The 15,697-nt window shown below is 45.0% G+C and overlaps 1 protein-coding gene across 3 annotated transcripts in view; it reads left to right on the top strand.

Moving 5' to 3' along the window:
- The window catches only part of PAPPA (pappalysin 1), a 176,761-nt gene that overhangs the window by 94,062 nt on the left and 67,002 nt on the right, over nucleotides 1-15,697 (top strand). For all 3 annotated transcript variants that reach the window (XR_013776583.1, XM_079324225.1, XM_079324224.1), the window contains exon 10: nucleotides 9,919-10,115. Coding sequence is in view for 2 of the 3 variants with exons in the window: in XM_079324225.1 (XP_079180351.1) it covers nucleotides 9,919-10,115 (197 nt within the window). In the remaining variant the exon portion in view is untranslated. The remainder of the gene's footprint in view (nucleotides 1-9,918; nucleotides 10,116-15,697) is intronic.

The raw sequence follows: 15,697 nt of genomic DNA, 5'->3' as shown, positions 1-15,697 counted from the left end.
AGAAAAATAAGTGCAATTTATTTCCATGTTTACAAGGCTAACACGTTATAATCCTGTAGAACAACAAGCAGTTATTTCAGAGAGTGTTATTTTTTCAGTGATGTTTTTGTTGTATTATGTAGCTCTTTAGAGCCCCGGGAATCACTCCCCTTCACCAAAGAATTCAGTGAGCCTCAAACACATGTTCAGAGGCTTTGCTGAATCGGGGGCCTCGGGGTTTGATCTTGCAAATGCTTTCTTCCAGGCATGTTTCTGAACTACCACAAGGCATTCTTTAGACTTCAGCAAATCTAACCACAACAGTGAATGCAATGCTTGTCACAAATTGTCTGCAGGATTGGGTCCCACGTGGCTGGAAAGAACCGCTAAACATTTTGTTTGCTAAAGACGGGGCTGAAGGGGCATCGTGGGCGGGTTCCAGAGGAGGAGGTTTGATAGCAAAGCCCAAATGGGCTCCTGCCTCCTTCCTAAAGCAGAGACCACGCAAGTCACCTCGCTTGGTAGGAGAGAAATACAACAGAGCCCGCAAGCACCACCAGGCTTTAGATTCAGAGCCATGAATCACAGAATAATTTAGGTTCAGAGGAGTCTCTGGAGGTCTCTGGCCCAAGGAGGGCCAACTTCAAAGTTAGAGCCAGCTTCAAAGTTGGAGCATGTTGCTCAGGGTCATGTTCAGCTGCGTTCTGGATATTTCCAGGGATGGAGGCAGCCTGTTTGCAGGTGTCCCTTTGCCTCTCTCACTCCCTTTGCCTTTTAGGATCATGGCATTTATGGGGTTTTTTTAATTGGTCCAACTTTCCTTTGGCTAAATGGCACAAGGCTCTCAAGACACTTTGCGCTAGTGCCTGTAATAAAATTAAACTTCTTTTTATTTTTTGCCCTGCTTTTGTTTTTCCTCCTTCTTTCCTCTCTAATCAGATAACAGTGGATCAATCTGCTCTGCCAGGGAGGAGGGGCAGGGGGGAAGGAAGGAGGGAGGCAGGGAAGAAAACTGTGTGGTCTCACTGTCAGGCTGTCCTGGCCTTCTCCGAGCACAAAGCCGAGTAACAGAAAACAGAAAAGATTAATAGCGTTTTCTTCCTGCAACATGCTGAAGAGCGACAGTGAGATTAATTAATTAATTAATGGAAGCATCTGGCAGTGCTCCGTTTTTTTAAGTTCTGCAGCAGTCTCGTCCTTCCCCATCGTGAAATTTATCATCTCTACCTTTCCCCCCTCCCCACACAGCCCCTTCATGTAGTGCATTTTGCGTATTTTTATCTCTTCCACGCAGAATTTCGTCCCACAGGGAAAGTTTCACTTTGCCTTTTGATTTGTATGAGACAGGTGATTCAAAGCCATGTCCGTGTGACTGATGAACCCCTCTCCTACCTCTGGGCTGCTTTCCTTTCACCTTGCTCCTGATTACTCCCAGGATAACTGATTTTTGCGGTTACCGCGGATCTCAGCCAAGTTCAACCCGACGTGTCCTGTGTAAAACAGACCCCATTTGTAAGAGTTATGATTCGCAGTGGTGGGAACCCGGGGCTTAGCACTTGATCCATTCCCAGTGGAGTGTTGAGAAATGGGTGTCTGAGGCCCAGCTGAGCACCTTGTCCTTGGCATGCACTCTCCCACACACCAACACTGCACACTCAGATATATGTGGGACATTGAAAAAGAGCCCGGCTTTCATTTGCATTCCTTTTGTGGAGTGGGATGTGCATTATGCATTGATTTAGCTCACCAGTGCTGAAGAAAGAGAAGGATATAATAAAAAAGATGCAGAGATCAATAAAAAGGAAGGGAGGGGGAGAGAAAGTAATATGAAAAGAGATGAGTTAAGACTGATAGACACATTGAAACACAGCTGGGAAGTAGCTCCAGAACTTCTATCTCCCCTTAAGTTTGCCAGGTAATTTATGGGGTTTTCAGTCACATCTTATTGGTGTTATTATTGCAATACTTTATCTCCTTTGCTTATAAGGGACTCTTGACTAAAGCCTTTTTACAGCAAAACAGGGCAGCGCTTCCACTGACTTCCAGATGGGAGTGGTCACCCTGAAGAACGGGAATGTTTCAGGTTAGACACACATCTCAGTGGTGTGTGGGATAAGGGCCTCAGGGATATAAAATACAAAGAAAAGACAGAGCAAAAGCAAAGAGAAAATAAATATATCTAGCTCTTGAATTTACCACCAATTTCTGGCATGCTTGAAACATTAGTCACCAGTGGTTGTTCAGGGAGAAATATGATTTTAATTTGACAATGATCCTTAAACACCTTTTCTTTTGCTCCTGCTTGGCCCCAAATGTTTTTCTGCTACCTTACAAATCTGGATCTGTCTTCCTCCTCCTCAGAGGCCTCTCTCTCCAGCTGTGAGCCTTACCTTTGTGGGAGCTCTATCCTTTACCTCTCCCATTATCCATAAATTAAGCATAGCACTTTCCCCTAATCTTATTGTTTGGCGGGCTGCATTGCATTCAGGGAAATGATTAATATTCATGAGCTTGCTATCTCTGTTTGGTGCATAATCCTCTGGGGAAATTGCAGTGTTAAATGAGTGACACAAACCTAATTTTATATGTCTTTTCTTTCCTTTCTTTCTTTTTCCTTTTTTCCCTTTCTGACAGAGAAGTAATGTGCTTAAAATAAATTGATGGATGACCATCCATATTCATTGTGGGCATGCTTTGAGAGCGCTCCCATCCTCTCCCCCTCCCTTCCTCATACTACTGCACAGGAACACAGCTTTGCCTGCCCAAACCGTGGCCCCATGCAGCAGCTAATGGTGATTTTGCCTTCTTTCACCAGCATTAAATAGGTCTTGGCTGACCCTGCCAGGGGCTTTCAGTAGAACAACAGCATGGGAGAAACAGAGCCACCTTGCAAGAGAAACCCAGCATCTCCCAGGGCATCAATAAGGTGAAAGCATTGACCAAGGAGCTTGGGAAAGAGTGTTGCTGTTGTTAAAGCAGCTGAAGTTCTATAGCAGAATTTTATGGCAAATAGTCATGAATTTACTGGCCAGGATTATTCAGATGATATTTGTGTGACTCCTTCAGCTTAAGGCAAATACTTTGAAGCTGACTGTTTCCTGCAGCTCGCGGGAGTGTGGCTGCATGTTCTGAAATGTCTAAGCACTCATTTGGCAAGTTAGTAATCACAGCATCCTCGTAAAGTCTCTTAAAGTGATTTTCAGACTGTCATCATTAATAGTGCAATCCTAGGAAGGCCAGCTGAGCCACAGAGCAGAGAGAGCAGACATCTCGGGCAGCAAAATACAAAGGACAGATGCTTTTTTGTGGGGGAGAATGTGGGCTGGAGTGGTATTTGGCTGCATTTTTCCCTAGGCCAGTGACTCCAACCCAGCTCAATCCAGCTTTAGTTTTTAGGACACAGCTACAACGAGAGTCCAGCAGAATTACTCCTCTGCTTGTTGCATCCCTCACACATTACTCTCTGTGGATCCACATGCTGCCATCCTCAGAGCATCCTCTGTGACTCAATAGCAACTGTGCTCAGAGGATGAGGCAGAGCACAAGACCTTCCTTTGCAGTAACATCCAACCACATGCACAAACAAGCACTTTGTTTTCCCTGGGGATTGGCACCTCTGAGTTTTTACTCTTGTGCTCCTCCTCCCAAACAAGTGTGCCAGGTGTCTCAAAGGGCCATGCTGGCCACCTTTCTCATGGTCATAATGGTTACTCCCTTGTGTAGACAGAAGCCTCCAGACTTTCAGTTGAACAGTTTCCAAGTTAAGCTGATAAATCTGCGTAATGTCAAAATCTCCTTGGCACTGTTTTATCCAACCATCCAAGGAGGGAAACAGGGTGAGGTGGGAAGAGAACATACGTGTAAGTGCTCTTACAACAATATCTGGTTGCCAGGGTGGAGATGGCTGTGTTAGGTCTGTTGTCCATGCCTGGTTACCACAATTGGGATGGCTATGTTAGGTCTGTTGTCCATGCCTGGTTGCCAGGGTTGGGGATGGCTGTGTTGGCTCCTGTTGTCCATGCCTGGTTACCACAGTTGGGGATGGCTGTGTTGGCTCCTGTTGGCCATGCCTGGTTACTAGGAGGATGGGAATAGCTGTGTTGGCTCCTGTTGGCCATGCCTGGTTACTAGGAGGATGGGAATAGCTGTGTTGGCTCCTGTTGGCCATGCCTGGTTGCCAAGGTTAAGGATGGCTGTGTTAGGTCCTATTGGTCATGCCTGGTTGTCAGGTTGGGGATGACCAGTTTGGCAGTGATAGCTCAGACAAGGTCTTGCTACCACTGCCAGCCATGGGAAATATGCTTTCTCTTAAGTGACAAAGACTCATATTCTTGGAGGTGAAATATCAAATTTCAGTGCCGGGCTCTGTGAGGGAATTGTAATTGTATCTGTCTGCACCAGGCAGATCAATTGCATAATTCTGGTGCTCCGACTGCTATATCATAGCGAGGAGCTGAGTCCCGACACACAAAGAAATCCAGTCACACCCAGGAATGCATTTCCACGAGGCAGCTGAATTACCAGTGAGCCACACTCCAAAGGCATTATCCCTGCCTGCTCTGCTCAGGAGATGCTCAGACATGATTGTCATATTCCACGGAAAAAAAGCCTCCTGCGAGGCCCCTGGATGTTCTGCAGAAGATTGAAACACCCACGCTGCCTTCATTTCCAAGGTGTCTGTTTTATTTCATTGAAGGAAGACGTCACCGTTTATTGATATGCAACTTTATTCAGAAAGGTCTGCCCAAGCTCCGTGTAATGGTTTTCCTCCTTTCAATCAGAACATCCAGGAAGGAAAGTAACTCTTGAATATTTTACTGTAGCAGGAAATATCTCTGTCTCTGCCTTCTTCAATATTAAAGAAGAGATTAGCAGATATCCTGGAAGCAGGCCATGTTATTCACTCTCTTCCCACTGAAGCCAAAGGTGAAACTCCCATAGAAATAAATGGAGCAGGTTCTGCGGTCACTCAGCCGCCAAGTTCATGTGATCTACAGTGGAATTATTTCCCCTTTTGTGATAGAAACCTCTGGATACATTTCTTCTCCTCTGTGTGAACATAAACACCAGTGCTGGAGATGCCGATTAAGTGACGTGGTGGTAAAACCCTGCTTCTGCAGAAGCTGCTGACTTTGGTGAGCTTGGGGTTTGACCTTTGCTGTGTCTGAAGGCCTGCACACCTCTGGACAGACCTTTCAGGGGTTAAAATGCAAATCTTGTTCTGTTCCAAGAATTCGTTACTCTGAGACAATGCTTCTGCATTTTTGTCCCCCTTTTTTTTTAATTTTAACTTTTTTTTTTCTGGACAAATAGTTATGTGGCATGAGGCTTGTTATAGTTGGAAACATCCCTAAGTAAATAGCTAAGCTTAAAAATGCTCCTTTTTTTTTTGTCTGGCCTTTAAAAAAAATGGTAGTTACTGCACAAAAGGAGACTATACTGATGCCAATCACTGCATCCTGGCTGAAAACAGGAAGCTGCCCCCAGTGTCTGTCCCTAGCACTTTGTCAACCCTGCTTGGACATTCAAAGCCTCATTTGGGAATGTGCCCTGTGCTATGACTTGGATTTCTTTGCCTCTCTTTCTTCTTTATTTCATGAGGTTGAAGGCTGCCTATCACAGATAAGTGTATATCCTGCATGTCTGCTTGCTGGCCTCTATCAGGCTTCACTCGTTGTGCTGTTGATTTTCCAACTTCTCCTCAAACTAAAGGTGATGGGGAGTTACCTGCTTATTTAGACCTGCTGTGGTAGGTACTTCCCAGTGCTCACTAAAGCATCTCTGTTATCTTGGGAATCCTTAAATTTCTGAACCCAAGAGGAGGAATCTGTATTTCAGTACAAACAGCTGCCTCTTGCACTGTGCTCAGGCAGCTTAGGAAGCAAGGAGAGATGGAATTTGCATAATTTTCTGGTGCAATGCACAAGAGCCCCAAGACTATTTTGGATCTTAAAGCCTGGTTTCAGGAGTTAGCAAAACAGGTCTTGCCAATTTGTTTCCTTAAGTCACACTTCTCCAGGTTGATGCTGCCACAGAGTCTCCTTCAGGCTTCCCCAGATGTCACAGAAATTTTGCTGAACTGGAGGCAGCCTTTTCCTAAAACAAGGGCAAGACAAGAACTTTGGTTTGGCCCTAATGTTTTTCTGCCTTCAGTAAGAACTTTCTAAGGGGAAAGGAGCTTGGGCTGTCTGAATGAAAATGTGTTTCCCAAGTTCAGCTCAGCATCCTCCAGCATCTGTTGTCAATCCCCCAGAGATGCTCTCTCCTGCTGCCAGGTGCTATGCCTGCAAACATTTTGCTGTTCTAGATTTAAGCTGGATTTCCAGGCAACTGCTTTTTAATTTTTTGAAGTATTTTTTCCTTGAAGACATATCAAATATCCCTTATGTTCCCTTCCTCCATATCTCCTTCAAATCAGATTCATCTTTGGAGTGTGAAGTCCATGGTGTTGATGAGCACAGTCTGTGGTGCAGGTCCTCATCACCAGGTCTTGGGAGCCTCTGGACCTCTGTGGAGACAAAAATTACCTCATGTTGCCAAGGCCACAGATGCATTTAGTGTCACAGTAGTTAAGAAGAGAAAAAACATTTCGCATCATTAGAGGAAGCCATTAGCTATTTATTCCTAGAAATACGCCACTCCTGACACTGTCCTCTCTGGCTCTGAGCCTCAGGATTTTATGGATATAACTGAGCTCTGTTCCCACCACTGAAGAAAGGGAAAAGCCTGCTAGTTCTAGTTTTGTGAGGGCAGTTGCAGGAAGAAACAATCTGGTTGTTCTTTGCTTTGCCCATGAAAATGTAAAGCTCAACATATAACCTGCCATTCATCCAAGACCACCAGAAGAATCTGGAGTCAGAGCTGGTGTTTAACACCTGAAGGAAGAATCTCTGCTAACTTTTGGCAGCCCACACAGTGATGCACCACATTTGGCTGCTGAAGATTGGTGCTCTCATCCGTGCCTGGGAAGGATTTAATGACCATCCCCTGTTTGCCATCACTCAGAATTGGGAAGCTCATGGGCAGGAAAGGTCTCTCCCACCTCTCCCCAGCACTCCCCTCACTGCAGAGCACTACACACTGTGTGATGAGTCAATACTGAGGCTGACAGATCTTCCTTAAAAGTAACCAGGGTTGTGAAGCCAGTTTCCCTCATCATTTTTCAAAGCACACGAAGGCAAGTGGGTGCCTCATCTCTCAGCTTCTGTGCAGAGTGTTGTCCCATAGATGTGCTGGCTCTCCAGGGCCAGCACATCCCCAGGGATCATGACAGGACTTGGTTAATCATTTTGGCAGCCCCCATTTAATTCAGACATCTCAGGCTCTCTGTTCGGTTCCTCCCTCGGGTTTTGCAGGCTCTAAGCAGACAGATTTATTGGGGTCTTCGGCTTAATCAGGAACAAATTAGCCTCTGTTAGGATCACACACTGTCCTGGATCACAGCTATTCAAAGGCTGCTTTCCCCTCCACGTGAGTATGAATTAAGTCATCTGGCTGAAGTAGACCTTGACTATTCTTTTATCCCAAACACATGATCTTATCAGAAGCCCATTACGTTCATCATCACATTAGGAGGGAGCATTTGGAGCCAGTGCAGGAGTTTGTTGCTCTATAAATGTTGTGCTTACCTCAGTGCCTGTCGTGAAAAGAAGTCAGAGCTTTGGGAAGGCCGGGGAACACTGTCTAAATGCTTGTGGCTAAAATTAGGCTGAGTTTGTGGGTATGTGTTTGCATGGGGGGGTGGCTGAGTCGGGGATGTGTAAAGGGAGCGCCCGTGCGTTTGTGTGTCAGTGTTTGTGTCAGTGTGGGTGTGCAGCAGGGCTGTGATGTGTCACTGTACCTGTGCAGATCTGACTGTGCATATGTTTATAGGCTGAAGGTCAGATCTTTTTAATATGGGAGGTATCTTCCTTTCTTCCCCCCTTCCCCCCCCCCCCCCACCGCTTTTTACAGAAATAAGACTCTTTTCATAAAATTACAAAGAAACACTTTTTTTTTTTTTTTTTTTTCGCCAAAAATGCATCTTTTCATCTGTTTGGCATTTGTTATTGAGGATTTTTGGTTGCTGACTTCAGTCTTTCTAGGGCTGAATATTTCTCAGAGATTTCTGTTGGGCCTCTCACTCAAACTGGGACATAGTGGGCAAAACAATTACTTTTATTCTACTGTACTGAGACCTGACTTATGCCTTGATATGGGAGAGGAGCAGAACGAGAGATGCAGAAGGATGAGGTGAGGGAACCAAGGGTTTGTCTCCATGGCCATCACAGTGACATTCTCATTCCACCCATTCCTTGAGCTGGCCAGACACAGGGCATGGCTCTCCCAGGGATGAATGAGCCCCATGGGGCTTGCACTGCTGGGTTGCCTTAGGGCCCATCAGCACATCCATCCAGACACCCCAGGAGCCACTGTCATCTCTTGTCTGAGAAACACTCCCCCACGCCTTCCTCCCAGCTCTTTGAGGGGTGGGGTATATGTTTGGTGGCTCCCAGACAAAGAAAGATGTTCAGATGTGACATGTAAGGACAAGAAATTTGGCCACACTGGGAATTTTCATTTAGGACTGCCCTCATACAGCTGAAACACTTCCAGACTTGTGCTCCTTTTCACCAGCTCAGAGCTCTGGCCTGATAAATGCACAGTTCCCTACGTTTATCCACATACACAAGTTGTCCACAGAGGTTGTGATAGAATCAAACCATAATGATGTTTTTCCTGATAGACTTATCCATTCTTTCAAAGCCACTTTCTCTTAAAGACCTGGAATATTGCACAGGAGGAAAAGGAGTGAAAGTCATTAAAAAAATTGAATAGCAATAAACTGATTTTTCTGGCTCATGATGGAATTTCACTGTGTAAACCAGGAGAAAAAATAAACAGGGGATTTAGTAGATTGGAAATAGCTCAAAATTGAGCAGTCCTTGGATTTTTGACACCTAGCTCATGATAGTTCAATGCTACCAACAGGATTCTCCTTAGGGATCCTTTCCATCAGTCCAGCTAGCAGCTCTGGCTAATTTCCTACTGTTTTTCAACAGGCTTATTTGCCAGACAAAAATACAACAGGCTGTCAGAACTGGATACCTCTGGGGACTGGCAATGATAATACAATACAAAATAGGATACCAACAGGTCAAAGGTTTCCATTTCACAGAGTACTCTAATGACTGAAAGTCATTATTGCTATGCAGTCTGTTTGAAAAGAGTAGATGGATCTCAGTTCAGTTTTTAATGGGCCAGTGTTACAGAAACAACCTCAAAAATTTGGCATCTTTGTTGGCAGTCTCATTAGAGAAGCCACAGAATAAATGGGCAAGGATAATAAAGTCTCCTGCTGCTTTTGATCCTTTCAGGTCAAATCTGAGTCATGTTGGTTGAAGCCGTGTGTTTATGTGGCAAACTCACCCTCACACTGTGTATACTGTATCTGCCTTGGATAAACAGATCTCTTTGGTCCTTTGGTCACTACAACTGTGACCTTGGCAGTTTTCCCCATCTCTACAGCCACAGTTGCTGTTGCTGTTGTTGATTTGCAGATATCTTAAAAAAAAAAAAATAAATAAAAAAACCCCCAACATTTTAGACCAAACCCTCCACTGGCATTTTTCCATCCCAGCTGGTGGAATTATGCCAACACCCACATTTGCCTCTCCATGTATTTTCTATCTCTGCTTTCTTCTATCTCCTTTTAAAAGGAGATAGATGAAAATAAGCAGAAACCCCCTAACATTAGGAAATATCTTCAGGGAATTGCCCAATACAAAAGTTGGCTCTTGTTGCTTGGCTTTATTTAAATCACCTTGATATGACCTAGAAGTGACCAATGCTTCCACCTCCCAGTGACCTGACACAGCAGGCACGTGACCACTGATGCTATCAGGTCCTTGGAACTATCCTGCAGACAAGTGTGGTTTCTTTTCTCTGTTTCCCCTGCAGATGAGCCCAGCAGGTGCTATTTCCACGATGGTGATGGAGTCTGTGAGGAATTTGAGCAAATGACCAGCATCAAAGACTGTGGCGTTTACACTCCCAAAGGCTTCCTGGATCAGTGGGCTTCCAACGTCTCTGTCTCACACCACAGTGACCAGCAGTGCCCAGGGTGGGTGGTCATTGGTCAGCCTGCAGCAAGCCAGGTAAGGACAGCACATTTCTCTTCCTCTCCTGGAAGTCCAGCAAGGAGCAATGTTCTCAGGTGGAGCTCAGTGGTCAGTGTTCAGCTCTTATCCCTGCCTGCTCACTTGTTGCTTCACCAAGGATGGCCCTGGCAGCAGTTTCACTCTTTCTGAGCCTGATTAGTAGTGATGAGTTGAAATTCAGTCCCAGTCACCCAACTCAAACTGGCTGAAGTTGTGGCTGGGTTGATTCAATGAGCTGTGCAGGAGTCACCTCTCCCAACCATCATCACCTCAGAGACAGACAGCAAGCACAGGGGACGAGCTTGTGGCAATGAGTTCTGAAGGCTAATGCTGAATAATACAAAAGAGTGTTCTTTCTTTTTTTAATAGTTTTGTGTTTTCTGCCTCCCAGTTCCATAAAAGCAGCCTATTGTTCTATTCTGAGAAAGGTCCTGTCCATTCCCAAGGCCATTCATTAGCTTTAACCCCCTTCTCCTATGTCTCCTTTGTAACATAAATAGCTCCAGTTACCATAACTTTACCTTTTGTTTCTTTGAGAGAATTAGATCCAAATGAGTTCAAAAAAACATTAGATAAATGTCTGGAAAACAAATCTGTGCATGATGCAGATGTAGCAGTTCAGATGCAGCCTGGTTTGGGACAGCCCATATTGCTCGTTGATGATTTTTAGAGGGAAAGGATCTTCATACATAAGAGCTGCTTTGTATATTCCTCCTTCAGCCCCCACAGTTGTGCCTTACTAGAGATAGAGACCTTATCACTCTAATCAACTTTGGCTGACTTCTGGTTGGATGCAGGAAAGTTTTTCTAAGAATTTCATTATCCAGGAGGTGTCTTGAGTGGGCAGTGCAGAGAGGAGTGCCGTGTCACAGATATGACAAGCAGATCTCTCTGTGAGTAGTAAATGTTAAGCATTTCCAGTTGGCTTGCAAGAGAAAACATCTTTATGCAAGAGACTTGGCCTTGCTCACATTGCACAAGTCTGTAACAAATTAATGACCAGGTCAGTTCTAAATGCACAAAGTGTGGTTAGCTGGCAGAGTATCAAGACAGAATCCTGAGCCCAGTATTGACTTTTTGTCATGGTCTCATTTATTATTTCACACTGTAAAAGGAACTTTCCTCTGGACCCTTGCTTGTGCCTTCACAACTTCTTTCCCATTCAAGCTCCCTGTGCAGACCAAAGACCAATGTCTCCAGTTCAGGTGCTGCTTTTTGGGCATGTCCCCAGGCATTCTGTTCTCCTGCAGCTGCTCCAGTGCTGCCCTGATTTTCTCTGAGGCACTGGTAGGAGCTCAGCCACACCACACAGTAGGTAACATATGGTCCTGTGGTGGAAAAACCACCACCATGCACACACACAACAGAAATCCCTGCTGTGTAGCCACAACTCAGGCGTGTTTGTTGTACCCAGATGAGATGAAGTTGTCACAGTCTTGTTAAAAAAAAAAAAAGGCAAAAAAAGCTGTTGTATTTATAGGCAGAGCAGTGGCATATCACACACTGGCAGAATGAATGGGAACATGCCTCCTGTTATTGCCTGGCCCCTGGGGAGATAACAGTGTGCTATTTACTTCCAGCAAAAAGAATTTTTGCTTTAGCTCGGCTGGTCCTATTGCACCAGTTTGAGTGCATGGGGTTCATTGACCTTTTTAATCATATAGATGTTGGGAAAGGTTTTGTTTCCCCCAGGAACAAGACAGTTGGCTTGGGAAAGCACCTGAGTTGCTACTCTAGAGAGGTTAGGAGGGGCAGCAGGTCATCAGTCTGTTAGCTTGTGGAGATGAAAATTAACCTAAGATCTCCTCTAATCACTGCATGTAATGATCACTAGTGTGTAAACATGTTTGGCTTCATTATCTGCACAAGCACTGAGCCTTAGGGGTTTTCTGTATTGATGAAAAGAGCACCTTTCCTCACCCAGATACCTTGCAGTGGAGGTTGTGTGCTTGTTGGTCTTGGGCAAACTTTTCGTGTTGTTGCTGGGTAGCTTCCTGATTAATCAGAGTGGTATTTGTGTTGGCTTCTCATCAGGAATGCCATGAAAGATATGTTTGAGTGCAGTGCCCAGCAATATACAGAATACATAAGCTGTCTGTTTGTCAGCCATCCCCGCCTCTCATCATTGCCCTGGCGTTCTCAAGGCACTTTAAAACATTTTAAGCATGTCCTGACTTAAAATGCTTCTCATCCTTAGATATCTCAACACCAGGTTCTCTGCATGACTGTCATAGTTCTGTCAAGGCATTTTCTGAGGAGTTTGCATCCCAGGTTGGTTGGTCATTGTGGTATCTCAGCAATATCTGCCCGTGTGCCTTGTTTACTGCTGGGGATTGTTGATAAGCACAAGCTGGAGAGCACTTTCCTGTTATTGTAGGGCTGTTTCTGTGACCTCTTTGCTCAGTTCACTGCAGGCATTGCCCATGTCTGCAGCTGGCTTTTCCTCAGTTAGTTATTAGTTTGAGATGGCTCTTGCATCACTTGTTAGTGTGAGGCTGCCGAATGGCAACATAGTAAGGGAGATAAAAAAGAAAGTTTGCAGTATAAGATTTGTTTTGAACAATAAAATGCTTACAAAGAATGACACAGTCTTGGCGAAGAGATACAGATTTGAAAAATGGAAAGGTCAAACAGCCCCCCCCTTTAAACAATCACCCTTTCTGCAGAAGCAAGACTGAGAGACAGCCACTTCTACTTTTCTGGCAGCCACCCTTCAGTGCTGATTAAGAAATATTCTCAGTACTGACAGCATCATATTCTGAGCCAAAGAGGACCAGTCAGCAACACTGCACCAGCACAGAAATGCAAACACCAGTGCAGGGTAGTTTTGCAGTTTAATTTCTAATCTTGTGTCCTCCAAAGACATGGAAGCAGATTCTGCTCAGTTACCTGTTGTCAGCTGCAGGAAGAATTCAGCAATAAAGGCTTTGCTCACTCTTGAGCTGGTTGGTTTTTTGTTTTGTTTTTTTTTCATACTACTTCTGTTGTGAGTTTGCAAACAGCTTCTCCTTGCACATCAGTTTTCTTTTGCCACAGTTTATACTGGGTAAGTGCATTAGCCCCTGTTAGTCTCTTTTGCTGGAGCCAGTTGTACTGAGCAGGGAGGATTTGGATATTTTGCTAAGGCCTATGGAAGAAGCCTGTTCCAGGGTGGATGCTCCAGCTGGGATGAGCAGAGCACAGACAGGTGAGTGCAGGCTGATCATAGGACACTGGAGATGCCATTTCTCCTTCCTCTTGTTGGTGGCACTCCTGCTTTTGGAGAACTGATTCACCTGCAGCTTCCCTCGGGGCCTTTTCAACAGAGAATTATAGGAAGGGACTAATGGGTCTTTAGGTGGCTGATTCCTGACCTTGTCACTCCTGTCACAGCAATGTGTGCTCAAAACTTGGCTGTTGGTGTGGGTTGCTGATTTAGAGGGACAGTCCCCCAGGAACTTTTGTTGCATTTCCTCCTAGCTGTGTAGAAGTTGTTTAGACCAAGTAACCATATATATATATATATATATATACATAAAAGTAACTTTTTTTTTATCCCTATGCCATTGTTTGAGTTTGGTTTTCCAGTGCATGGAAAAAGCCACACAGCTCAGGCACAGTTAACAGAACAGGGACTCTTTCCCAAGGCTGCTGGGCACAGACAGATCCTGGGATTCGTTTTCATTCCCGGACTAAAGAACACACCCTGTTCTCCTCTGGGTACCCCACAGGGGCTTCTATGGAGTAAGAAGTTGTGGAAGAGGATTCTTGTTACATCTTTCCCACAAACAGAGGCCCCCTCCTGCCCCATTACTGTTCCCACAATTGCACTCATCCAGACTTGCTGCAGCAAACCTTCCACAAGCAGCAAAATGTCTAGAATTGCAGTATGTCTGGAATAGCCCACAAAAGGGGAAGACAGGAGCACAAAATATCCTGACTACTAAAAGAAATAACATGGCAGAGCAAGGGCTCCAAGAGTGGTAAGAAAATACCATAAGAAAATTGAAGAGAAATATGATGAAGTTCTCTGCCATGCAGTTTTATTCTGTCTAATAAATATAATGCCGAAGATAATTCCCCAAAGATCCAGCAGAGCCAGCAAATAGAGTAATCCTGAACAGGAGTGGAAAGAGAGGAAACCTGCAACTTTTAATGGAGAAGCCATTCCTTTCCTTTGGGGTGATCTTGCTGAGAAGAGGGAGGGTGTCTGTCTGTCGGCTCTGCAAGTGGCCCTTTTTGAACTTCCCAATTCACAGCCAAGTCCTGTTGCTCTTCAACGGTAAGAGTTTTGTTGTGGTTGGAGGGATAAAAAAATCCCCAATTTTAATAAGATGATTTGCTTTGCAAATGTCTTTGTTATTTATAGCCGAGCCAGACTTTGAACCACTAAGCTCTGGAGGATGAGGGCAGAATCCCACTAAGAAAAACCATTAATGGAGGAACCATGAGTGATCAGAGACCAGTTCTGGAAAAAGATGAACTGGACACTGTGCACAGGCTGTCACAGGAGGAATGTAGGTTTGCTGTGCATGGCTGAGCTCATTTCCAGTACTGGCTGATCTACCAGAGGGCTTCAGCTTAGGTTACACAGTCTCCAACTCTAAAGTTAGTTCCAGGGGTCCAAAATTTTGTCTTCATTTCCCTTGGAAACTACAGACCAGCCAATTTGGTCTTTTGCCTGAGGCTGGAGAGCTGCGTCACAAGCCTGGCCCTGACTGTCAGGCAAATTCAGGCTGGAATGCTCCTTCCTTGGATTAAATGATGATTTTTTTTTTTTCTTTTTTTTTTTTTTTAATGTACAGTGATTAATTCAACCTTATCACAGGCACATTGCTTGGCTTCTGTTCCATTTAATAGAGGTGGAAATGGGAGCATGGAAAGGTAAAACTACTGTTTGAGGTTTAGACCTCAAAATTCTTCAGAGACATTGCAAGCACTGGGCATTACTGAGCCTAAACCTCCCAAGGACTAGGAAGTTGAGGATTTCTTAAAAGGGAAATGTTCCTATCTCGGATAAAAAGAAAACTGTTCAGGGCTTGCTGAGAGTTGCAGCCTGGGAGCAGAGCCCTGGAGGGGTTTGAGGTCATTAAATCTGCATTTCAGCTCTGTCAGCCCCCTCACATTGTCCTGTTTATGAATTAATCACTCTTGATCCTAGCACAGTTTCATTCCCAGTACAATAACTGTCCCCACCATCTCCTTGCTTTAATGGCTGGAAATGTTGCTTCCCACCTGACTTGCTGGGAAATCTGGATTCTGCAACTAAAGGAACTCCGCTGGTCCTTATTTGCTTTGCTGCTCTGCCTCACTGGAGGAGGTGCTCCATGAGAAGGGTCCAAGGTGAGGGATGCTACAAGGATGTGTCATCTGACATCAGTGCTGTGACTCAGGAATGATCTCAGTGTTCTGGGGAGCTAAATGAAATGAGAAATGGGATTTCTAGGTAGTCTGGCTTGGAGAAGGCTCATTTGCAGAGAGTTGGTTGAGGAAGAGTGTTACCCTCAAAGCCAGTTCAGAGCTGGCTGGAGGATGCTGCCCCTCACCTGGCTGCCTGCTCCCAGCCAGGACAGACAGGGATCTCCTCCATCCCCCTGGCT

Source organism: Erithacus rubecula, assembly GCF_903797595.1.
Source record: "Erithacus rubecula genome assembly, chromosome: 21".
Classification (NCBI taxonomy): Eukaryota; Metazoa; Chordata; class Aves; order Passeriformes; family Muscicapidae; genus Erithacus; species Erithacus rubecula.
The sequence above is the reverse complement of the archived record's forward strand: the minus strand, read 5'-3'. Positions and strand labels throughout refer to the sequence as shown.